This window comes from Aulonocara sp. 'chitande type north' Nkhata Bay, linkage group LG4 (genome assembly GCF_057382095.1).
Source record: "Aulonocara sp. 'chitande type north' Nkhata Bay isolate Kocher_YH1m ecotype deep benthic linkage group LG4, A_spYH_male_GT1.1, whole genome shotgun sequence".
Lineage (NCBI taxonomy): Eukaryota > Metazoa > Chordata > Actinopteri > Cichliformes > Cichlidae > Aulonocara > Aulonocara sp. 'chitande type north' Nkhata Bay.
Window position 1 is genome coordinate 2,812,704 of NC_141347.1, and position 26,769 is coordinate 2,839,472.

The 26,769-nt window shown below is 40.6% G+C and overlaps 1 protein-coding gene across 3 annotated transcripts; it reads right to left on the reverse strand.

Moving 5' to 3' along the window:
- Positions 1 to 844: 844 nt before the first annotated feature.
- LOC147331736 (beta-1,4 N-acetylgalactosaminyltransferase 2-like) lies at positions 845 to 26,769 on the reverse strand. 3 transcript variants are annotated; one of them, XM_086287946.1, is made up of 12 exons: positions 26,607 to 26,769; positions 24,873 to 25,000; positions 23,794 to 23,931; positions 23,388 to 23,494; positions 22,722 to 22,759; positions 21,345 to 21,411; positions 20,860 to 20,973; positions 20,582 to 20,668; positions 3,779 to 3,960; positions 2,923 to 3,066; positions 2,182 to 2,410; positions 845 to 2,094 (listed from the first exon to the last, which is right to left on the reverse strand). In XM_086287946.1, exons 2-12 carry the CDS (start codon positions 24,998 to 25,000, stop codon positions 1,901 to 1,903), a joined length of 1,428 nt encoding a protein of 475 aa, XP_086144072.1. In that variant the 5' UTR covers positions 26,607 to 26,769; the 3' UTR covers positions 845 to 1,900. The 3 variants fall into 3 exon arrangements, with proteins under 3 accessions (XP_086144072.1, XP_086144069.1, XP_086144071.1); XM_086287943.1 differs by having other exon boundaries at positions 23,794 to 23,943; positions 26,607 to 26,768; XM_086287945.1 differs by lacking the exon at positions 26,607 to 26,769 and adding an exon at positions 26,288 to 26,570 and having other exon boundaries at positions 23,794 to 23,943.

The window sequence follows — 26,769 nt, forward strand, 5'->3', positions numbered from 1 at the left end:
GTCCCTATTTACAACAAGCAAATATTTAACCATACAGAAAGAAGTTATGTTCTTTACCTCTTACAAGATTTAGTGTGTTTGGTGCTGAACAGGCCATGTTTTAGAACACAAAACAGCTTCGTGCTGTGGCCAAAATCCTGTTGTGAACATGACGGGTGAACCACAGTTGGGGACAGAATAGCGAATGAACTGAAACTCGATATGTGACTGTTAAACTGAGCAGAATTACAGATTTAAATGATAACTCCATTCAGTGTCACCGTAATGTCACAGTTTTCCCCCCAATGCAGTTACTTATATATAGTTTTTATAAATGTCAACTAATCATGATTCATAATTGAAAGAGGTAATATTTTGAGCTCAAATAATGGTTTTCTTAGTACCTTCTTCAGAATGAGCACTACAACTTCATTTTATGAAACCAGTGCAAAGTAGACTTAAATCACCATATCTTTAAACAGAGCTGTTTTTCTGGCCATCTGAATGTATTGGCTCTTTTAGCTGTGATTTTGTTCTCTCCCAACTCCTGAGGGGAGTATCTGGATTTATACATGGCATCGTGTTTGGTGAGCAGGCCATGCTTTAGAACTGGAAGCAGCTTCCTGTTGTAGCCAAAATCATCAACATGGTGAGTCAACCACAGTTGGGAACAGGTAACAATCACAATATGAAACTCTGGTAATCAGAGCAAAGCTGCAGAGTTAAGTGATAACTGTCACGGGGTGGGGATAATGTGGACCCAAAGAAAAACCTGTACTTCAGCTTTGAGGATGTCCACAAAGGCTGCAGAAGACAAAGGTGTTGAGTAAGAATAACAGGTGCTGAGACAGAAAGGCAAAGAGAAAACCGAGGCAGTAAATACACACACGTTTATTTGGGTAGTGGGGAACACATGCGTAAAAAAAACCCAAACAGGTGCAACAAATCAATGGAAACAAGCTAAATGAAGTAAAAATAAACACAAAGCACAAGAGCCAACAGAGGGAAGCAGTTCAAATATGTTTCTGAAACGTGCACTGAAATGAACTTAACCTGTTTGAGCCTTTTGTACCACATATCTTTAAATTGTTATTAAAAAAAACATATTACATAACTCATAACAATACATGACATGTGAGTTAGGGTTTTTCTTTCTGCTTAACAAATAATAGATGGGTCCAAAAGCTTTTTATAGGGCACTCAGATGTCTGTGTGAGGTCAAGATACACACCTGTTTGGATAAATCTTTGACCTATGCATCTCAGACTAGTGGGTTGTCTGTAAAAGACTGAACAAAAAACCAACTGAACTCATTCAACAAACCAGCATCTAAAGCTCACTGACAACCACCCCCCTCTCAGTAAACATTGCTTCTATAAAAGTGAACTCTTTAGCCCATTTACACCAGGATTCAAACATGTGGTTAGAAGGGAAATTATGGCATCTGATTACATCTGTGTAAACTATCATAAGTATAAATTTTAAGGAACTATTACTGTTACGACACTGTTCATTCTTGTACAGTATGTATATTTATTTCTTTGGTTTTATTAAATATAAACATAGGTGGCATAGATAAATGACTCACAACATCTATTAGATTTTAGCGTGTTTTGTACTTCTGTGAAGATATATAACGTTTTAAAGTTCAGTGTATTAGATTTACAATGAAAACATGAGTGAAAACACAGGATGACAAAACAGCAAAAGAAAATAAGTAAAAACAGAATTCAGTGTCACCAACGTCACAAGATATTAATCTCTATAGGAATAATAAAGAAAAAAAATCTTGATGAATAAAATCCAAACAGAGAGCCAAACTCGGCTATATTCACTGAGAATCCTAAACTCAGATAACCCTGGGACCATGACAAAACAATATGACATTACAAGTGACACTGATGTTCTTTGAATGAATCTTCTATCCATATGTAATGCACTTAAGGTTGTTTTTGTAAAAGTGAAGCTGCAGTTTGAATTCTTCATCATTTTCTCCCGGGTGTCTATATTCGTCGTATATAGAACTTTGGCTGTCGGCTGTTTTGGGTTGATGACCAATGGATACGTGACTACATGATGCAACCAGCAAAGAGCCCAGACCATCCATAAAAAACTCTAGAGTTAGAAATTGGAATTTAATATTTAACACAAAATGCTCTTGCTGTCATTTGTAATATAAACTTCTTTGAGATCTGGACCTACCTGAATGTGCTACTCGCTGTAGCTTAGGGTCAAAACCAACTTTCTGTACAGCATCTGTACGAGCCAGGAAGAAGTTGACTACTCCATTAGTCAAAAAGCATTGTGGGTAGCCAGGAAGTGAGTGGAATTTCCCCTGAGACTTTCTGTATAGGCAACCACCTTCATTTTCCTTTCCTTCCTCATATATAAGAGTAAAATAAAACTGGTTCTCTTCTACAGCCCCACCAACCTAATACGAATAAAGAAACACAACATCTTGTTACAAAATGGCTAGTGTTTCACTGCAAGCTCCAATATTGTTCAGTCGATGTTCAGGTAGACACTACTTGTCATGCTTGTTTTTGAAAATCAAATCTAGAAATGAGACTAGTCTTTCAGGTAACCTATGCATCTGTCCAGAAGCTGGTTCCACCAACTTTACTTTATTGTGCGTGGTCATAACTGCTCATCTGATCTTTGTTAATAATAGATGTTACAGTAAACCCAAAAATCTAGAATAACCTTTGTCTTCATTGATTATAAAGGATCTGCTCCATGCAAGTTATTGTGAAGTTAAGACCCCAAACGTTGGCATGCTACATGGTCCAAAAGGCCTAACTAGATCAGATGTAATAAAGGAAAAAAGGATTACATCAGTCTAACATGTGTATTTTATGGGTGTATTATATTTACATTTTAATGTTCTATTCAAATTATTTTAAATAAACTGCAAATGCTTTATGTGAGCTATTTCATTCTCACCACATCCAGTTCAGGGTTCGCCTCCATGACCTCCACAAGCTTCTCTATCTTTGTCTTCTCTGTAAACACAAAATCATCATCCACCCACAGGAAGTACTTGGTGGTTACCTGGGAAACAGCCAGATTTCTGCCTGCAAACCAGCCCTGAGGAAGGAAACATCTTTCACATCTTAATCTTAACATTTTAATCTTTTACACTGTGGTGTAATGGTGCTCTCAAGTGATCAATACAATAAAAGTCATTGTAAAGCAACACTGTTTTTTGTTTTATTAGCAAAAAACAAATTTCATCCATCCACCTTCTTCTGCTTATCCGGGGCTGTGTCACGAAAGAAGCAGCCCAAGCCTCCCTCTCCCCAGCCACCTCCTCCATGTGAAGGAGCCCTACTCTACTCTGAGCCCCTCCCGGATGGCTGAACTCCTTACTCTATCTCAGGGAGAGGCAAGCCACCCTTCGGAGGAAGCCTATTTCTCATTCTTTTACTCACTACCCACTGCTCGCGACCATAGGTGAGGGTAGGGATTTAGATCGACTGGTAAATTGAAAGCTTCGCTTCTACACTCAGCTCACCCTTCACCACAACAGACCAGTACAGCGTAAGCGGAGTGGCACTCCGCCCTTTTCCTGCTGAGGATCATGGTCTCAGATTTGGAGGTGCTCATTCCCACCGCTTCACTCTCGGCTGTGAACCGTTCCACCATAGGTCAGACTTATTTTAAATTCATACATACAAGAATCTGAATTATATCTGAGATTTATCTGGTTTTGTAGAAAATTCAAACTGACAGTTTGTACCAACATTGCATATTTAGTAAACACAACTGTGGTTCCAATTCTTGGATCTACCACACATACCTGTGCTGGAGGCATGATGTAATATAAGATGTTTTCTCTGTGAATTGGCTCTGGTTCTAAGCTGTCATCTGCAATAATCACTTTTATGTTGTTGTAGAATTTTCGGATGCTGTCCAACAACACCTTCAGTTCTCTGTAGCGCAGGAAAGTCTTTGTGGTGATGGTGACTTGAGAACTAATGTCTAAAAGGCAAAAGAAAGCAAATTATTTTCACTTTTCTTCAGTCAATAGAAAAATTAAACAGCAGAACAGAAAAAGGTCAGAAGAAAATGATACACACTGATCTTTCCTCTTCTCTCTGTAAGATTTCAGTCATAAGTTTTACCTGCCTACACACCTAGAGCAGGCTGTATCTGGTACTGTGGGATTATAATATTATTTTATGCCATGTTAGACCCCTAATTAAAGATTGTGAATTATTATGTAGTTTTAGTTTGCATTATTCTCCTGAATTAGAAGAAGGTGATAACTATTGCGTTTGTTAAACTGATTTGCATTACATTAGACTGCTGATTTATTGTGAATGAATGATATTGTTTTATGATGCATTATACTGCTGAGTTATAAGAAATACTGTTCGCAGAAAGTCATCGCCTTATTTGTCTGATTAGAAGAGAACAGAACATGCTGGAGTTTTCTGCCCCATCTCAGCAGGAGCAGATAAAGAGGGAGCCAAGGTCGTAGCTTAGGCGCTGTGTGAGAGAAGGCATGTGAATGTTTAGGCTTTTATGATTAGGTGGGGGCCACTAGAGGCTATAAGAGTTTGATCAATGCTCCACTATTTTGAGATCTGATGCTGTCTGCGTACGGTGTCCATCTCCCACGCATGTGATCATTAAAATCATCGTTTGACTCAACCCGGCCGGACCAGTGTTGTTATTGTGGTTTTTCCTCTTGTCTCCATCCCCAATATTTGAATCCGTAACAGTTTGGGGGCTCGTCCGGTGGTATTGGGGTGGAAGTTGGAGGTTTGGACGGTCCGAGGTTGTCGAACGGACAGGCACAAGCCAGTGGTCTGACGTGAGTGGGCATAAGCCGGCTTATACAAAGGTAAGGCACTACCTGTTGAATCTATTTCCAAAGTGTGCCAAATTGGACATGATAAAATTAAAGTCTACTCACTGAAATTACTGGAAAGTGACAGTACTGAGTATTTAAAGCAGTTGGACTGCTGATTGAAGTTAAAGCAGTTGGACTGCTGAGTGAATTTAGTTTGATAGGGAATTGGTCATTTTGTGGGTTAGAGTCCCCGTTGGTTTTAAGGTTGGACCTGCGTCAGTCATAGTCTTGTTTTGGGGTGTTGACTGTTGTTTCAAAGTATTATACATTTTTCAAGAACGGCAGTTGGACTGCTGAGAAGCGCATAGCCCGGAGGTTACGCTCCCTCCTGGCCGAGGAACGCGCGACCTTGACCTGTCGGCGAACAGGGTTAGTTCAGTTTGGCTTGACTGTGGGGTACAGGGCATCCTGGAATAAGCTAGGAGTTAGAGTCTCTTTACCGTTTGGTATGAGTATGTGCGCTTTTTTGGGCAGCAAAGGTTGGACCTTGGGTGCTGGACACTTTTAAATTGAGTAAGGGACTTTAGAGACAAGGCCAGAGACTGTTGGACAGATACTGGTTAATTGATCACAAAAAAGTTGGACTTTTTCGGTTGGACCGTTAACTTAAATTTGTCGAAATTGTGTAGGCGCTAAAGCTGTCAGGCCTGAGAGTGATTGTAAATATAAGACGTCTTTGTAATATAAAATAACAGAGCTGTGTGTGAGACTGTGTGTGAGACTGTGTGTGACGTGCAGCTGCAGCGCTGCGAGCTATTTTTAGACGGTGTGTGAACATGCAAATGAGGTGGCTGCTGTGAAGCGCACAGAGGACTTTTGCTTCCTGTTTAGCGGTGTTTTTGAGTTTTATAATTATGATTTGCAAACAATGATACATGCCTGTAATTAAAACGCTGATTTTGCTGATTATAATATTACAAATAAAGTTTTGAATGACTACGCTGAATGTTTGATGTTTGGCTGGGTTTTGATATAGAAGAGACAAATCGTGCATGATCTAGACCGGCACTTCAGTCGGCAGAGTAAGATTGAGTGATAAATACAGCTGTGATTTGTTTCAGTTTTGTGGCGTGAAGCAGGATTTATAAGATTTTTAAGTGACTCTTGGTTCAGCTCAATAATATAAGCAGTTACATTTGATTTACTTTTAGTTTTATCATAATATAGGGTGTGATCAAGCACGAATTTCAGCACTGGTGGTGGTGTAGTAATTTCATTTTACTTAGATAAAAGGCATGCTTATTTCAGGGTCGTGCTGAATTGAAATTTCACCTATAGAGGATCTTCTTTACATGAATTGCATTGGTCACAGTGAGTACGAATAGATGAGTAAATACAACGAATTTTCTTGAGGGTGTGTTTCTAGGGATAATTATGACTGGTTTTATACATTCATATTGAGGACGGAGGATTGTGGCTGAGAGTGTGGAGAGAGGACATGAAGACGGCTTTGCAGCTGCTGGGTGGAGTAGCTGTGTGTGTCATATGAAGCAGTGTGTGTGACAGGAACTTTGCATGCCCATAAAAGGCAACTGCCTGACTGTGTGAAGTATGCACCGAGAGAGAGATAGTAAAATCTAGGCAGATGAAGCGAATGGATGTTTTCAGAAAAGAAATACTAAGTGAATGTTTTAGTGTGTTAATACAGGTGGATTTCTCTCAACCTGGAAACGATGGCGGTGCGTGCACACGCAGCGGCTTCTCTCTCTCCCAAACAAACTACTTTTTCGTGTTTTTCGTCCTGTAAGTTGCAGTGTTTTTGTAAGTCATTGTCACGTCTATCTGTGTGCAAGCAAGGATATGCCCGAACACTTCTTCTCGACATCGGCAGAAACAAACTTTTTAAGTTAAATTCTGTGGACATCGAGAAGCTGAAAGATCTGGGTCTGCTCCGAAGGCTTACTCAATCACCGACCTCCACTCCTGCACTTCGCCCACAATGGATGCGCCTCAAGCGGTGTGAGAGGAAGCAGAAGAGGGGTAAGCGCGGTGGCATCCGAGCTAGGCTAGCGGCTAGCCCACACAAACCCGCCATCCCCTCTATCGTTCTGGCCAACGTACGCTCGCTAGAAAATAAACTGGACGACATCCGACTGCTACGTTCATCTCAAAGGAATGTAAAGGCCTGCTGTGCTTTTGTGTTCACGGAAACATGGCTCAGCGACAGTGTCCCGGACCGCGCCATTCAGCTCGACCAGCTAACATGCTACCGTGCTGACAGAGTCATCGTCGCGGGAGGTAAGACCCGCGGGGGAGGACTTTGTGTTTGCATCAATGATGCCTGGTGCCGCGATGCTGTTGCGGTCTGCAAACACTGCTCACCAGTGCTGGAGTTCATGGTTATTAAGTGCCGGCCATTCTATCTACCGAGGGAATATACAGCCATACTACTGTGCGCTGTGTATATCCCTCCCTCCTCCAATGTCAACAACAGGAGTGAGGCACTGAATGAACTGTACCAGCACATCAGTGAGCAGCAGACAGCCCATCCTGATGCTTTTCTCATCCTGGCTGGGGATTTCAATCATGCAGACTTAAAGTGCGTGTTTCCAAAAATACAACAACACATAGACTTTCCAACAAGGGGAAATAACACACTGGACTTTGTTTACACCACCCAGAGAGGAGCTTACAAAGCTTTTCCCCTCCCCCACCTCGGCGCCTCAGACCATATCACTGTCATGCTAATGCCTGCTTACAGACCACTCGTTAAAGTCACCAAACCGGTTCGTAAGCGGATACAAGTGTGGCCAGAAGGGTCTTCAGAGGCTTTACAGGACTGCTTCAACACCACAGACTGGAACATGTTTAAGCAGGCTGCCACCTATAACAACACCACTGACCTCCAGGAGTACGCAGAGACTGTTACTGCCTACATCAACAAGTGTATTGAGGATGTAACAGTCACGAAAACCATAACTGTCCGGGCCAATCAAAAACCATGGATGACAGGAGAGGTCTACAGGCTGCTGAAAGCTCGGAATGTTGCCTTCAGAGATGGAGACGAGGCGAGCCTGAGGACAGCTAGGGCCAACCTTTCCCGTGGCATCAGAGAGGCTAAGAGACAGTACTCCAGGAAAATATCTCATCACTTCAAAGACAGCAGAGACTCACGGAGCCTGTGGCGGGGCATTCAGACCATCACAGACTACAAGCCCCCACCACAGACCTGTGATAGCACTATCCCCCTGCTGAACAAGCTGAACACTTTCTTTGCTCGCTTTGAAGTCCAAAACAGCACCACTGCACAGAAGACCCCACCCCCTCCTGGTGATCAGGTGATGACTCTGTCCCCAGACAGCGTGAGGAGATCCCTCAGCAGGATCAATGCACGTAAAGCTCTGGGTCCTGACAACATTCCTGGTCGTGTACTGAGAGACTGTGCAGTGGAACTCACTGATGTCTTCACAGACATCTTCAACATATCACTCATCCAGGCTGTCGTCCCCACATGTTTTAAAGCCACCACAATCATTCCGGTTCCAAAAAAGTCATCTCCCTCCTGCTTTAATGACTACCGTCCTGTTGCACTTACTCCCATCCTGATGAAGTGCTTCGAACGACTAGTCATGCAACACATCAAGACTGTCCTGCCCCCCTCCCTGGATCCCTTCCAGTTTGCGTATCGGCCCAACCGCTCAACCGATGATGCTATTTCCACTGCACTCCACTCAGCACTCACACACCTGGACAAAAAAGACTCATATGTTCGAATGCTGTTCATAGATTTCAGTTCAGCATTCAACACTATAATCCCCCAACAGCTCATTCAAAAACTGGTCCAGCTGGGGCTCAACACCTCACTGTGCAACTGGCTGTTGGATTTCCCCACCGGAAGACCTCAAGCAGTACGGGTCGGCAGTAACACATCCAGCACCATCATTTTAAACACGGGGGCCCCGCAGGGATGTGTGCTGAGCCCCCTCCTCTTCACTCTGCTGACCCATGACTGCACTCCATCATACAGCTCCAACCTCTTCATCAAGTTTGCGGACGACACAACGGTGGTGGGTCTCATTAGCAACAGGGATGAGACCGACTACAGAAGTGAGGTGAGACGCCTGGCCACGTGGTGTGCTGACAACAATCTCTCTCTGAATGTGGAGAAGACAAAGGAGATTGTTGTGGACTTCAGGAGAATGCACACCCAACATGCTCCTCTGACCATTGACGGAGCGTCTGTGGAGAGAGTGAGCAGCACCAAGTTCTTGGGTGTGCACACCACAGAGGATCTCTCCTGGTCGTACAACACCACAGCACTGGCCAAGAAATCACAGCAGCGTCTCTTCTTTCTCCGCAAACTAAGAAGAGCAGGAGCACCAGCCCCCATCATGCACACTTTCTACAGAGGCACCATTGAGAGCATCCTGTCGAGCTGCATCACTGTGTGGTTTGGAACCTGCAATGCGTCCTGTCATAGAACCCTCCAACGCATAGTGAGAGCTGCAGAGAGGATCATTGGTGTCTCTCTCCCCTCCCTCCAGGACATTTACAGGACCCGTCTCACTAAAAAAGCCCTTTGCATAGCGGCTGATCCCACGCACCCAATGCAAAGCTTCTTCAAGCTGCTGCCGTCAGGGAGGAGACTGCGGAGTCTCCAGGCCAGGATCAGCAGACTGAAGGACAGCTTCATCCATCAGGCTGTCAGGAAGCTTAACTCCCTCCCGATTCTGCCCCCTCTCCCCTCTCTCCTCCACGGTCTCACTGAACTCTGTCACATACACACACACACACACACACTCTCTGACTCACTCACTGGCCTGCACCAGTTACCAGTCACTTTGTGGAGCATTGGACTGCCATTACCTCATAAGACTTTGTTGTTACACTATCTCTTACCGTACATTACTAAATCTCCTTTTGCACTATTTGCCTATTTGCACTACTCGGTTTACACTCAATGTCATTTACCCTTACTTGAATATTGTATATTGTATAGCTTTCTTGGTATAATCGCATTGTATTTATTTAAATTTTTACTTTTTAATTATTTTACTTGCATTTTTTAATCACTCTCTTATATTTAAATGTTCTTTTGCTATTTCATCTAGGGTTTGAGAGTAACAAAATTTCTATTCTCTGTATGTCCTGTACATGTGGTAGAATTGACAAATAAAGTTGACTTTGACTTTGACTTTGACTGAGTACAGCGGCAAAAGCATAAACAGAATTGGGACGACAGACAGACCAAGCTTTGGCTCAAAATTACAGCTTGACCTCACTTTGTCCCCACCCGTAAAAGAAGCTTAAAGGACATCTTCTCCTCCAGTTATCGGTTACCATCACTGGAAATTTTCAGGCAAGTTTTTGGCTGAATTGTTATTGGCACCATGTGTCCCTGAATGTCACAAGCAGGCTCTGACTCCTGGCTGAAGACATGGAGTGCTGTTATTTAAGGTGGGAAATCAAAATTTGGGAAACAAAATGTTTTGTTTTTGTTTTGTTTTTTCTCTTTATGCTTGATTACAGGCTGCTTTGTCGGCCCGGAAAGCCGAGGCTGACCTGGACTCCTGCTCTCCCCCTCTACCATCTTTGCTCTCTCCTCTACACAGCAAATTCAAAAGTGTTAAATGTTTTGGTGTTAATAGTCTTCTTGCAAAAGTAGAGTTAATTTTACTCTAAGCAGAGTCACATTCTTTTAATGTAACTCTGAGGTGTAAAATGATAGTAGTTAAAATTGAGTGTTAAAAATGAGTGTTTCTCTGTCAAATCTGGAGGTGTTAAAATGGAAACATTAACTCTTGACCTCTTAACTCTGAACTCCTAGAGGGGCTATGACACCAACAGAGTGAATTCACAGACTCCGCCCCCAGCACGGCTCCAATCGAAGCTGAAGTGAAGCCGTTTCAGAACATTTTGCTCTACATATTTGAGTTGTTTGCCATGCTTGGTAAGTCATTTTTTCAAAGATTGTTTCAATTATTATTATGAGCTTTTACTTCTGTGGCTCTTTGGAGTTGAGACAAAGCTGTGTGAAAGGCATTAGCCATGTTGCTCGGTGATAGCATAATATTCTGTTTTAGCTAGCTGAAAGGTATTGTTTGCGGGCAAATACCACAGCCTTGAAAAAAAGCTTGCATGTGAATTTTCAGTCAAACTTTTGGTCAAATACACCTAAAACAATGTCTAGAATGTGAAATGTGGTATAATGGTGCTACTTGAAGCCTGAAAACGATCGCCCATAAAAAAAACAAAAAAACGAGCAAACAGCAGTAGCTGACGTCCTGACTGGATTCTACGGTAGCATAGATCCCTCCAGAGTTTTGTGCACACGGTTTAGGTAAAAATGAAAAAGGTTGAGGTTTTACATTTAGTTCAGTATTACCTGTTGCCTGTGTCCTTGTCTTTTGGGAAAATACTTTACACAAGTAATGGCTCAAAGAGGATTCCTTTTTTTTTTTTACTGTGCTGCAATTGTTTACTGGATTATTTGTGCCATTAATTAATGTCAACTAATTTTTATTCAATCTCCGCACAGGATATGCTTGTGAAGATGGAATATGGGGGAGAGCAGAAGTGCGTTGAAGTTCCACAAAGGGATGAATGAAGGACATGCATATTGTATTGAAGAAATAAGTGTTGAGAATGCTGTTATTTGCATTTACCATGTCAGACCTTTTGATAAACAAAATTCTAATGAAAGTGAGAACATGTACACTGTTACATCTTTCAGAAAATGTTTTGAAATTGTGGTGCACAGTTCAGAATAAATGTTTTTCAAAAACCATTGCATCTTTTTAGTAAATGTTTATTTCCAAAAGAAATTTCTAGAAGTTCAGAACAGTTAAATTCCCGCTTTTTAGAATGAATTAGAAGATAACTCTTACGTAGTTAAACTAAAATACTCTTTGAGAGTTAATATATAAACTCTTAACACCAAGTGTTAAATTATCAACTCCAGACAGATTTGGTGTTTAACACTAAATCAGTTAACGTACCAACTCTCCAAAAAGAGTTAAATTAACACTCTCTGGTGTGGACCCATATAGACACTTTAATAGTGTTGAAATCAAATCCGACAGTGTTAATTTGGACATGCTGGATTTGCTGTGTACCATCTTTGATGTGACCCTGACCAAATGCTACAGCAGCTGGACCCACAACAACAACCTGAAAACGTCAACAGTGCTGCAGGAAAACGATCTCATGCAGCGGAGACGGAGAGCGTTAAATCCAAGGCCCGTTTCACTACACGGGGGAGATTTCCGGACAGCTTCAGCTGACAGAGCTGTGACGAGACGCCCATTAAGCCCGGAGGAAAAGTGAGGCCGAGCAAGACAATGCTGACCTTAACAACTCTGCATTAAAACTGTGCAGGACAGTGACGAACCAACACGGATGATCGGGCAGCAAAAAGGGCGTGCCAGAGACAGGAGGAGTAACTGAGGTCAGGAGGCACCTCAGAATGGACAAAAGCACCAGAAGAAAATAAGCTGAAGGCACAGGTGTCGGGGCTCGGCCAGGAGCTGACCTCTGAGAAGAGCCGAACAGCAGAGCTGTAGAAGGCCGTGGAGCAAAGCAAGGAAAACATCAATAAACTTCAATCTGACGTGTATGGAAAAGACTCTGAGGTTTCTGCCCTCAGTAAGAGCTCAAGGCATCAGAGCAGAAACTGAGCATGGCTCAGGAGGAGCTGGCTGCTAATCGAACCCATCAGTCAGGCTTGGAGTCCCAGACGCAGGACTTGAAATCAGGCCGGAGCTTGCTGGAGCAGGAGGTCGCCAAACCTGACGAGAAGCTCCAACAGCAGGAGCAAACCCTGAAGGAGCTACAGAAGCAAAAGGGTCAAGTTAAGGAGGAGCGGAACAAGGAGAAGATGCAGGACACTGGAGAAAAGGACTGCCTCAATTGGGGCCAGAACCAGTATGGATAGAACTTTGAGCAGCAGCACCAACGGATGCAAACGGACTGAAAAGGAGGAGGGCAGGACCCCAGGGCACACCTCAGGCCGTGGTTTACCCAGAACACCAGAACAGGAAAGTGATGAACACAAACACACACATCTACATGCACTGACTCAGAATGAAGAGAAACACACATATGAACACATCTGCACTCGTTGATTGAGTGAGAAATGACACACACATGCACACAAATCGAAATGCTGATTCAATTCACTGAGAAGTGATCCACACACACACACACATGCACACGCTTATGCAATGAAGAGTGACACACACGCTGATGCAATGAAGAATGCTTTACTAACAAATGCTGCACACAAACATCCCCAAATACAGAATCTGTTACAACAACAAGAAGCCATTGATTGTTTATTGGTTAAATGCAGTTCATGTCACCCAGAAGGCATTTGTGTAGATTTAGGGGACAAGGTCCAAGGCAGTTTGGTTATGAAAACAATGTCTGTGCCTGACGTCTGTTTATGGCTTAAGGCCTCCACTGAATTGTGTACTGTGCTTCACACAGCCTGATAAGGAGCAGTGGTACAGAGTGAAAATGATGAATTAACGGTGTGAGTTTTATTTCGGAGCACCACATTGTTGTGAGTGAGATTTAATTGAAGGAGGAACACACTGAAAAAAAAAAGAAAAAAAAAGGGGCCAGCCCTTGGATTTACGTAAGCATCTCGCGTGTGTTTAACACAATTGCCTCAGGCTTTAAAGATCTGTACCAAATCCAGCAACTCAATTTGTTCTCATTGAGATGACACGATACAATCTAATAAGAGTGGTTAGTTGCTGAACTCATGGAATTCACAACACCGCATAAGATTTCAAACTACAGGAAAATCACTGGAGTTATAAGAGGCAGACAATGACACACACACCACATGCATGCTGTTGCTATTTATTGTGGATTAACCTGTCAAGGGCAAGAACAAAAGAATTCTGCATCAAATACAGGAAATCATATCTTTCCTGTATTTCCTACATTGTTGGCATGCTGGTTAGTGCTGTTGCTTGACAGTAAGAAGCTCCTGGGTGCAAGTCCACAGTCTCGCTAGTTTGCAGTGGTTTCTCTCTGGGTATTCTGGTTTTCTGCCACAGTGAAAAGTCATGCAGTTATTAGAGCTAGGTTACTTGATGATTCTAAATTATCCATGAATGTGTAAACGGCTGTTTGTTTCTATCTGATAGACTGGTCAGCTGTCCGGGGTGTACCCTGCCTGGCAACCTATCACTTCAGGGTTATTTCTCAGCCCTGGTGCAACCAGGATAAAGATAGGAGGATGGTAGTTGTTGAAGACCCATTCAATTTTTATGGCAACCAGGATCTAGACTTTGTTGAACCGTAGGCAATATGAAGACAACATGTAGTATTTAAGTGACCAAGTAGTATTTGCATAAAAGTTACTGAATAGTGTTGAAATAAAATGACAGAATTGTGAAGAATTAGAATATTACAAGAGCTCAACTTACTCCATCTGAACATGTTTCAATCGTGTTTTATGAACACAAAATGCACAGGTTTACTGAATATGAAAAGGTTGTGTTGATTTAACTCAGTTGTTTAAGTTTCTGCCAAAGCAAAGCATTTGTGTGCAACCAGTGTCCACTATTGAATTAAGTCAATTCAACATGTGTTTGTCAGTGCAAAAAGGAGTTACGGTACCTGTATTCCTACACAACATTGTCCCGGGAGGGAGAAAAACTTTCTGGTGAAGTTTTGGTTGATTTTTGGGTTTTGCTTGACACTAGGTTGATTCTATCAGTGAGGTTTGGATTGTTTTCTTTCTCTAAGAAATAGAAAGATGGTTTTATGCTTGGACATGTTTGCAATAGGCCCCAGTATTTGTTATTATATGAGTATTTTATTGGTTACGTTTGTTTTTGCCTTTGTTACAGTGCACTGAAATAAGAACATCTGAGAGGTGTGATCCACCGGTGGTGATATTTTGGTATTTTGTGAGCTCCTGATTTAACAAATCAGCTCTTTAATCCAGGCCTGAGAGACTGAACTTTAAAGCGCTATAAAATATTCTTACTGAAAACAGTCGCAAAGTAGTTTTTTCCATGATTATAATGGGCTTGGGAGAAATTCCCTTATATGGGACATTGATCACATGAGAAGTCCTTAGCCTAAAAGGATTGCAGCGAGTCAATCCAGTCCAAAAAACAAGTAACTGTTTTCCTTTTAAAATGATGACGTCATCTTGCTGGTGAGGGAGGCTCGAATAGGTTGCGCGTGAGACTCCACTATCAGCAATATCTGGTATGAATGTGTGTGTATGCATGTGACTGGACTGTGAAGGACTGACGACTAAAAGTTTTAACTGACTTGATACTGAGACAAAAACGGTGCCGACTTTAGGATTAGTAAATGTCCACAAACAAGTCACCCAGCCTGTAAAAGAAGGGTGGAGGTTTTGTCTTGCTTTGTTTAGTTTTTGCAAGAACAGAAGGATGACAGAGACTAAAGGGGGAGGCTGTAGCTTCACAGGAGTGTGAACTGCAGACTTAACCCTTTGGTTGCTAATTTTGAGTTTCTGATGTTTGCATTAAGAAAAGTGTGTTTTAGTAGCTGTGTTTCGATTAATATATCACATTATATTGTTGGGAAGGTTAAATGCTAAAGTGAAGAAAAGGTTTGATTTCACTCATGACTGAACATGTTATTATTAACCATAGCGGGCCACTGTTAAGAGTCAATTAACTTTTATAGAGGAAAAAAAAAAGCCAAAAAACTCTATTAATATCTACTGATAACAAGGAAATGTTAGGCTTGTCACATTCAAAATGGAGATATGTAATGATAAACACTGGTCCCCGTCTTTTAGGTCCTTTCATTGAAATAGTTAATAATTTAGAAAAGTAGAGATATAATCGACAGGGGCATGTGATAGGAGGTGGTGCTGCACAAGAACAAGAGCAAAATGAAGAAAAATTATTGTGTTTAGCTTTGATAAATTCAAATTAAAATGTACCATTACACTCAGAGGATCAATATGAAATTCAATATATGCTAATTTTGTGTGTGAGCACATGACTGATAGCTGTTCTGTCCTGAGCTTTTGTTTTTACAGCACCCGCTTGACCACACCAACAGTTTCTCGCCACCAACAGGGGGTACTTGCAAAGAATAGGGAGGAATATCATCAAAACTGGGAAAGGTAAGCCCCGAAGGGGGTGATGACACCATAAATTTCACTTATGGTCAAATTCTCAAAATTTGACCCCAAACTTGAAAATTCTTCAAACATTTAGAGACAGAGTGGATAAACATAATGTCGCAAACCACATAAGGATGGATCATTTGAATCGATAAGATGGTGAAATAACACGCAGGAAAAATATTGACCATGTTGATTATGTTTATTCCAGTGTGCAGAGATTGGCTAATCTGACCAGGAAATGTTATAAAATGGATTGTCGGAACAGTCAGCGTTAAAGTCACCTTTGACAGTCCAGACCAAGGTTATTATCGTTAACAAAAACTAACGAAATAACGAAAACTAGAAGTGAAAAAACATTAACGGAAATAAAAAGAAAAACAAAAAAGGAAAACTAACTAAAACTGTAATGAGTGCTCACAAAACTAACTAAAATTAACTGAATTTATAGCAAAAATGTGTTTAGTTTTCATTGATGTGTGCGTGTCATACAATAGTCAAGGGTGAAGATAAAGTTTAGTTTCCAGATTTTTTTCTTGCTGTCTCATTATGCCAGCAGGTGGCAGCACGTTAGTCGAGTCGTCTGTGTCGCTGCTCCGTCCACGCGCAGAATCATGTCAGGAAAAGTCGGGAGAAAGCGCCAGAGTCCAATTTGGGATTACTTTGAGTATGACTGTGCTTTGGTTAAAGCAAGTGTCTTGTAGTGGAAAGAGACAAATTGAGGGGCAAATGAGGGACATTTCTAAAGGGAAAAATCCCACAAACCTTAAAGTGCACTTGAAAAGCTCACACAAGAAGGCTAACCTAGCTTACCTTGAGAAGGTAAGGGAGCACACTCAACCCTCATCCCCAGAAAACAGAAGCTAACCCCATGCAAGGCAGCGTGATGCATCCCGAGACAACAGGACGGGGATATCTACATAACTGTGTGAGTCAGTTGCCTTCAAAAAGTTTATCAATTCACTTGAACCAAAATTACGAACACCCGGTGCTGCAAGAGTTAATAGTCTCAATACCCAAGGATAAGCACAAGAGCATGACTGATATGATGAAACTGGGATTTTGTTACACTTAATTACTGCAAACACAACCAAAACTAAACTGAAACTAAGGATTTTCAAAAAAAAAAAAAATAGAAACTAAACTAAACTAGCAAACAATTGGTAAAAACTAATTACAACGGACATAAAATTGAAAGTCTGAAGTCGAAACTAAATAAAAATAAAAACTAATGAAAATTGCAAAACTATTAAACCCTGGTCCAGACTGAGATGGCGTTGGACATCTTCAGGGCGGAAAAGGGTTGGTGTGACCGAGGTGTGGTTTGGCTTGTTGTATGTATATTTTGAGATCATGTGGCTCTGGATGGACCAGTTACCAGGGCATGGAAGGAGGGTGGACTCATTAAATGAGGAGAAGGAATTTTCTGGGATTGAAGATCCTCTGGGTGAGTGGTTGACTAAAAGCATGCATAAAATAAAAGCTATTTTTCATTATTGATTGGTAATAGATTGATAATTGGCCACATTTACAGCTGTATTGACTTGTTGTAGACGTAGTCTACTTCATGTTTAAGCACTCTAATTAACAGATTGAAAATAGTGACATTAAAGGAAGAGTATGCAGCGTCACCCCGTCAGACGCCAGTGACGGTGGGGCTCAGTGATGAATCAGGTGAGCTGGATTCATGGCTGATTCAAAACTAAGATTCCCCTGCTGTGGTCAGTGAGGAGAAAACAGGGGGAAATAAAATTTAAAAGAGGCAATTATAAACGTTTATGTGTGAAGTTTATAAACGGGATAAAAGGGGGTGTTTTACTGTTATTTCAGCATCAGCATTATTGTTACATCAGAATCATATAACAAGCATTGCATTAAACATTTCTTGAAGCTATTGACATTACATTAACATTTGTGTCCCAGTGATTGTTATAACCTCAGGTTAATCTTCTATTTACAGGTGTCGGGATAATCATATGATCTTTCATTGCAGGTGTAACCATGATCATTTTTATACATATTGCAGTTTGTTGCTCATTATAGAGTGGTGTTCAAGTTAATAAGGGTTAAAAACTACAGTCAGCGCGATGTTTGGCTGATCTATGGACTGGAGTGACTTTGGGCGTGGAAGGCCGCACGCGCTTACATAACACTGATATCATGCTTTTCTTTGTGATCTTTTATTCAGTTATATCTTTTGCTAAGTTTTAAGTAGTGGCAGTTAATTAAACGACATTTATTTAATATTACATACCTGATTCAGAGCATTACACACAGATCAATTTAACAATCTGCAAAACCTTGTAGCCGCAATATTGGGTCTCAATAAGGGACAGTTGGCTCCAGGAGATAGGTGGGAGTCAGTGCCTGTCCTCGAGGAGGAGAGAATGTTTCTTTGCTGTGTCTAAAGTAGTCAACAGGTTCATATTGAAGTGAAGTTCATATTATTACAGGTTATGTTTCTTGGCAATTCTGCGGACGCAGGCTCTGGGCGGAGCCAGGAGTTGAACAGATCTAACATGACAATTAAATTGATTTCATTCCCTAACACAGGATGACGGGACTGGAGCAACGACACTGGGTAGGAGAAAGTCTGATACTTTCTAAGATATAAAGTCACTAACCTTTTCTTTTAATTTTCTAGCTCCGTTGGTTTGACACATGGGAATGTGTCAAAAAAGGGGGGGAAGTCGAGTTTTAACATCAAACAAGGGTTATATGAACATTTTTATGACTTCATTTGTGTTTTAATAATTTAGGTGTGGTAAAGCTTAAGCTAATAGTGACCCAAGAGGTTTCCGGACTTTTTTAGAGAATCAGGGAGAAGCATAAATCATTATTTCCATGTTTAAGCATTAATCATTAAAATGAACTGAATAGCGTTTAGAAGATAAAATGCCTGTGTTCACGAGAAGCTGAGTACCACACTGGAGAGGAAACCGTGGGACAGGAGGCGGAAGCAAACACATGATTTTTGTGAAAACGGGGGTCAAATGTTAGAATTAAAAATGGCTAATTTGTTTTTGATGTCTTTTGTTAAAATGAGTGGTTTTAATAATTTTCAGACACACCTTGCAAATGTGCTTATAATGAGTTGGCACTCGGTCTTTTGAAGGTCATAAGCTTCGTCCGGACTGATAAAGTGTAGGAAATGCCTTGAGTGCAGAGGGCATAATGCAAACACGCTTACACACACATAGGATATGATTAGAATAAGTCCCTGGGACATTCTGAATATTCTAAACCAATTCTGAATCGCCAGAAGATCAGTAGATAACAACATTAGATTATTAGAGCTAGGCAGAGAGGTGTTTTGGTTTTCTGTCTCTTACAGAGAAAGGAACAGACACCAGACGAGGTCACAGATATACGAGGATCCTTCGCAGCAGAGACAGACACAGTGACTGCCGAGACACCAAATGGGTTCAAGTGTCATGGCGTTTTGGGCTCCAGCTAGTCACCTCAAAAGGATGGATCCCATAAACACAGCAATAACCATGAAGGGGTTGGCGGAAATCCAGGAACACCAGACCAACGAGGTTCGAGAGGCTCTTGGTAAAAAGGGGGACACGTTCCTGTTCCTTTTTCTGGGGGATACACAGGACACACAGGACCCGAGGACACACAGATCGTTGTTTGAAATCGGGGCAGAATAATCCCCTGATCTGTGCAACGACTGAAGGGTTGTCTAACCCCTGAGGTTGAAGAAAGAAGAGCAGAGGATCACCCAACTGGACGACACTGGTGGCTGCAGCAATAAAATAAAGGCTAAAAGCTCCTTGGACAGAGGTTCTAGTCTGAGTACGTCTGAAGGGTATAAGGTAGCACCAAATAAAGCTGTGGGAGAACTGGGGAGTGTCATCTGTACCTGCTATTGTTGGAATAATAGTTTTTCTTTCATCTGAACTGCGCAAACACAGAGGTCATCTCACATATGGTTCGCCCAACAGGGGGACAAAGGACCTAAGGGGTAAGAAGAAATGACCCGGCAACACTGGATTACAGGGTGTAGGTGAGCTCTTTATTCTAAAGAGCTCATCAGGGGGAGTGTGAGATTATAATATTATTTTATGCCATGTTAGACCCCTAATTAAAGATTGTGAATTATTATGTAGTTTTAGTTTGCATTATTCTCCTGAATTAGAAGAAGGTGATAACTATTGCGTTTGTTAAACTGATTTGCATTACATTAGACTGCTGATTTATTGTGAATGAATGATATTGTTTTATGATGCATTATACTGCTGAGTTATAAGAAATACTGTTCGCAGAAAGTCATCGCCTTATTTGTCTGATTAGAAGAGAACAGAACATGCTGGAGTTTTCTGCCCCATCTCAGCAGGAGCAGATAAACGGCGAGCCAAGGTCGTAGCTTAGGCGCTGTGTGAGAGAAAAGAATGTGAATGTTTAGGCTTTTATGATTAGATGGGGGCCACTAGAGGCTATAAGAGTTTGATCAATGCTCCACTATTTTGAGATCTGATGCTGTCTGCGTACGGTGTCCATCTCCCACGCGTGTGATCATTAAAATCATCGTTTGACTCAACCCGGCCGGACCAGTGTTGTTATTGTGGTTTTTCCTCTTGTATCCATCCCCAATATTTGAATCTGTAACAGCACTTACAAATAATAAGCATTTCATGACTGAATCTTGGTAAAAAGCGCACTCCTACCTGTCCCTATGTCGTACAGGACTGGTATATGAGGCTGTTTGATGGCAATGGGGAACACCGCTTCATGGTTTTCAAACTGGAATGTGGCTATAGAAAAAATGGAGAAAACAAAAGTAAATTAAGAAAACACTTTTCACTGTTACCTGAATCCGCCTGCATTTAATGTTAAAGATGTTAGAAGTTTACATTCAGAGCAAAGAGAAAGCCATTAACGCTCATAAACAAAAGAACATACAGATATCAAAATTTGAAATTGTAGGTCATTTATCATTTCTTACCAAGGTCTCCAGTGTTTATATGGTAGATAGTGCTGGTATACGACACTTTGGCCAGCAGGTTGTTGAGGATTACCAGGTTATTGGATTCAATTATCAGTTTGTTCTCACCAGAACCTGTGAATTAATAAAAAAATCAAGAATTTCACAACAGTCTTACAATAACTTGGTTAATATGTTAATGTGTAAGAGCCAAGCAACTTCGTTTTGTGTTGTAATGATCGTATAACATAGTATGACTATCATACATGATACTCAATTTTTACGTGTCTAAAGCAGTGTGAAAGTTTGCTTAGCCAGATCAGCTTTACCCATATTTGCTTGACGACCACTAGGAAAAGGAAACATTTTTACTGACCCTTCCATGAAACAGGAGAGTTGGGCTAAAAAGAACACATCATCAAATGCCCCATACACCTTAGAATTTAAACTATTTAATTTTTTCACCAGTTTATAAATAAACTTTAGTCCTGACAGTCAATTCTCACCTTTAACTGTCATGTCTTGATGTTGTATTTCAGTTGTGAGGATGCCTTTAGACACACTTAAGACCACCTACAACAAAAAGACCTCAATAATGTGAAGCAGAATATTGATACCTATACAATCATCTAAACAATAATAGCTACACTAAGCTGTATATGAAACAGGCTTAAGTTACTCTGATTTTCTTAGGTATTGCAGATTGAACTATGTCTTAACTATATACCCTTACTGGTACAGTGTGCAGATTGTGCAGAACACAGGTTTCACAATCAGGTTTCACAATCAGAAAGCATTTCAATGAAAATCATGTTTGTTATGAAATATTTGATGACAATGGAATGCCTTTGGCTATGGAGGTACAGAAGGTCATCTGCTAATTGGAAGGTTGGTCGGTTGATCCATGGCTGTTCCTGTTTGCATGCCAAATATCCTTGGGCAAAAGACTGACCCCAAGGTGCTCTCCAACTCTCTCAGAGTGTGAACGTTAAAGCATAGCGTTCTTGTGTGAATGGGCAGATTAGGCATATGCTAGTTTTTTTAAATGACACTACTGCTAAATATCCTTTATGATCACTGAGATTGAACTAAAATCACATGACATGTTTAAGACCTGGTGTGGGCAGGCCTTTTTAGAAAGCTGTTTCTGATTTTGCTGATTATGTATACCAATCTATTTGCTACAAAGTTACCAAGTTATTTGAATAATAGTATGCAATATTTTATGTAGTCCATGCCATAAAATCAATCTTGGCAAACTGAGATTAATATATTAGATTAGCAAGATTAACACCAAGATGGCTGCTGTAAAATAATAATGATATAAAAAAAAAACACGTGTCTTGTCCATAATCAGTTTTACAAAATTATCAATGTAATTTTTTTCTGTCCTTGTTGCACAAAGAGAAGGATCCAAGCTAGCATCAGCTGTAGGATCACAATCGTTGCATTTAATGACACTTAGGGATTTGAAAGTTAAATACATCAGAATCCCCCTTGAAGTGTGAACTTTACACTTTCAGCAGCCATCTTGATTAGACCAGGAAACATCTACTATGCTTTACCATCAGTTAGATATGAAAGCTTGTTTCCACTACTGAAAAAAGTATTAATGAATTGATACTTTTTGGCAACTGATTGGCAAAAATGATACAATTTTGAGTTATCTCAGAATTGTGACTTTTTCTCAGAAGTTAATACGATGAAAATGCCTAACTTGAAATTTTGAGATAATAACACAAAATTTTAAGATGACCAATTTGACTTTAAGACCATCATTCTTACTCATAGATGATCGTTTTTTGTTTTTTTGTGGTGGAAATAAGCTTCCATAGTGGCATCAGTGTCAGAAATCCCCAACTCATCTGTGATGTCACACCAACCTTGTAGCTCTTTCTTTTTTCTGCATGCAGCCCTAAAGCTGGAAATGAAATCAGTTCTTTCATGAGAAGACACATAATTAACTCAAATTTAGAGTTTACAACAAGACTAAACTTTGCAAAGCAAGTAGATTAGGTAAGGCAAATGGTTTGGGGTATCCAGATTTATGTTTTCTAAAAAGTGTTTCACACATTCATACAGTGCTTTAGACTCTATAGTTTAAACACTTTACCTCGCATGCATGTTCACTTAAGAACCACCTGGTAATCTAATAAGCATTTTTTTGGGCAGTGGGAAGGAGCCAAAAAAATCATGAGAAAACCTACACAGGCCCAGGGTACAGTGAACATTCTAGGAGAACATGGAAAACCCCACGATCCTCTATATAGAAATCACTTAAGCCACAGATCAAAGTGAGATTAATTTGGCGGTGTGACGTTGTAGCCATGCTAACCACACCTTCCCTAGCTATTTCAGTAGCTGCCAGGGCGAAGAAGAGGTGTGCAGAGTACAGCCACACAAATGCAATAAATATGTGGGGGAGCACAATAAACATGAGCTTCCCATGTTTGATCGTGCACACAGGGATTATTTTGTCCACGATCATTTCATTCAATTTAATAACAGTAAACAGTAACAAAGTGCTCTGTATATTAAGCCCAGTATACCTGGTATGACAGTGGAGGTCAAAGGCTGCACTGTGTAACCCTGGATAGGATACTGCAGAGGAGAGTTAGGCAAGGCAAACAACAGTCTGGACAGTACTGAAGTTGTCCTGTTGAAGAGACGAGGTGTGAGCAGAGGAAAAGACAGATTACCTTCTTGACTTATAACATGAAATACAATTGTTCAATTTCTGTCATTTATATTTGACACACACACACACACACACACACACACACACACACACACACACACACACACACACACACACACACACACACACACACACACACACACACAGTAGACGATTAAATGGTCAAAACCCACAAGTTTTATACTGCTGTTCAATTCATGACATGCTGATGCTTTGGAAAATAAAATTTTCCAGCATTCTATCCATGGAGCTGGTACCTGTTTTTGTTCAGCTGAAACTCCCTAGCTCGTCGCTGCTTTAGCTCCTCACTTTGCTCCTTAGGGAGGTGATCTTTTAGGATATATGAGTCTTGAGGACAGGTGCAGGAACCAGGTAGAGGTCTGGTCACAGATGACCTGGAAACATGGCTGTAGGATAAAGATGCTGAAGAATGGCTGTTATATAGAAGTCCTGTATGGTTAGCACTCCATTCTTTAATACATTCAGTGTTTGATTAGTTTGCTGTTCAGTTTCTAAAGACCCAACCTAGGGAAGTTCAACTTGATCTCTTCTCTAACTCCAAATCATAATGTCATCTGCAATCATCCAAATCCATGTAAACTCCTGGCAGGCCTCATCCATCAGACTATCCATCACCATTGCAAACAGTGGAAGGAGCTCAGAGCTCATCCCTGATATATTCCTATCCCCACATTGAACGCTTCAGTCACTCCAACCGCACACCTCACAGGTGTCCCACTGTCTTCATACACATGCTTCTCTGTCCTCATTAAATACAAAACTTTCTCTCTCAGCATCCTATCATGTTTTCTTTCACATCATAAAAGACACAGTGCAACTCTTTGACAGATTGACCTCCTATATAATTCTCCATCATCAACCATCCAAATACTTTTTGAGGCACTTGATATAGTTTGCAGGTATATTTGAATGGACATGCAAGACAAAGCAGGTTATAAAAAGTGTGTTTCATGGTATTGATATTGACTACCTGTGCCTGCCTGTCATTGCTTTCATTATTGTTGAAACTACTAATATGAATATGAAAAAGGATGGTATTTCTTTGATCATTCTAAACAATTTATTTTAGAAATACTGCTAAAAAATATCAAATGTTACATAGAATAAATTAGAAGCAGGCAGAATTCATATCCACACACAGAGAGTTGGTTTCCAAAAGTTGATTCTGTTCATCTGGACGTAGCGTTTTGTGGGAGAAACATTTTGTCACTCATCCAAGTGACTTCTTCAGTCTCAGCTGACTGCAGGTTGGGGAAACCTGCAGTTTAGTTACCTGGATGATTGAGCATGCATCAAGACAGAGAGTTTGTTATACCTTCGTTCTGGTGTAGTGGGAGTGATGTTGGGTGGCTCTCCACGATATTTACTAAAATCTATGAAATAGAACGCCATCAGGATCATCAGGCAAACAGCAAAAAGCAGCTGAAATCTGTTGAAAAACATCTGTGGAGACAGACATACGCAAAAGCACTAATGTTATAGAAAGTTAACAGAGCCCTGAGCCTGGTTCTGTTGCAGATTTCTTCCTGTTAAAAGGGAGTTTTTCCTTCCCACTGTCGCCAAAGTGCTTGCTCATAGGGGTCATATGATTGTTGGGTTTTTCTCTGTATGTATTATTGTAGGGTCTACCTTACAAGGTAAAGCACCTTGAGGCGATTTTTGTTGTGATTTGGCGCTGTATGAATAAAACTGAAGTGAACTGAAGCTTGCCTATTCTGCTTGATTTTAATAATATGATGCCTTCAACTGTCAAGTTATGCATACTTGTTATTTTAGTAATATTTTACTATTTTACTATTTAGTTGTAAGTTTTCCTTGAATGTTTTGAAAAGTGCCTATAAAAAATAAATAAAATGTATTATTATTATTATTATTATTATTATTATTATTATTATTATTATTATTATTATTATTATTATTATATTGGACTCAAAGCACATGCTTTCAGTGCAGTAGCTTTCTTTTAGTGCAGTATTTGATTGCTCCTTGGCAGAATCCTCTACTTCTAATTCAAATGAGTCTTTTCTAAGTAAAGGGTACATCTGACTTAGAATAAGTACTTATTACATTACTTAGCCATGAGTGTAAATAAACTACACTAAAAATTCTGTCAACTTGCAACAATATCAAGAACAGAAGCGATTGTAATGGGTTCCAGTTAAAGCCAGAAAAACTGGTTTAAGATGTGACTGCTTTTGTCTATAGTGTAAGGCATCCCCTCCTTTTATAAACAGGAAGGACAATCAGTGAGAAAGACAGAGAAAGCTCCTCTGCCTGGCTCCTCAGAGAAACCCAAAATAAGGGTGAAGAACACGTGAACATAAGAATTTTCAAATTCTGCTAATTGTGTGGATGTAAAATCTGATATATAAAAATCATATAATATTGAATTCAACACAATTCATTTAAAAACAATGATGAGACATTGACAAACAAACATATTCCTCTCCACTGGGGACGGACAATGTAACATAATCTCAAAGCCTCATGTTGAGGTACTGTCTAAAAAATAGCAGTCAACAAATACTATTTCCATTTCTGACTACAAGGTCAATACACATAAAACTATTCTTGTTTCATCATATACAGATTAGGAATGTTTTTCACGAAATCAGAATATGCATACTAGCAGCTGCCTCTTCTCTCACTCACAAAATGCCTGTTATGGAGGAACAGAAACCTGAGAAACATTGAAAACAATGTGTTTGTGCTTGTCACAACAAGACTTACGAGAGTAGCTCATGTTCAGCCACTACGATGAGGTAATGTGATTGCGGAGATAAACTTTAGCACCAATTTCTTCCCAGTAAAGTAAAAGTTGGCTTATAATACACAGCTTTCCTGAAAAGCAGCAGCGTTTGTCTTTCAAAAAACAAAATCCAGATATGTCAAATATCCACTAATACTTATTTTAAGACAGAGCCTGAGGGGAGTCCTGTTGCCACCTGCATGCACACCTCAGTCAAATAGCCTTTATAGTTAAAGCGTGAACACGGTTCTCCACTATGACAAACTTCCGCCTTGTGAAAGATACAGAATTAATACAGACCTTTCCCAATGGCAGCAGGGTGTGGCTTCGTGTTTGATTCTCCAAGCCTGACCAAAGGTAATTTCAATCATGTATGGGGAAAAGCAAATCCAAACATGTTAAATGTCGAGCAACACTTGTTTGAAGACAGACGACAAACCCCTTGGGGGAGTGTCTTTCCTAC

What these genes read in the sequence shown, in the direction of transcription:
- LOC147331736 (XM_086287943.1), bottom strand. Translation starts at nt 25,000, where the DNA reads ATGTTTTTCAACAGATTTCAGCTGCTTTTTGCTGTTTGCCTGATGATC. An exon ending in AAAAAAGAAAGAGCTACAAG is followed by an intron (nt 21,412 to 22,721) that starts GTTGGTGTGACA and finishes TTTTTGTTGTAG; the next exon opens with GTGGTCTTAAGTGTGTCTAA. An exon ending in TCAAGACATGACAGTTAAAG is followed by an intron (nt 20,974 to 21,344) that starts GTGAGAATTGAC and finishes ATTAATTCACAG; the next exon opens with GTTCTGGTGAGAACAAACTG.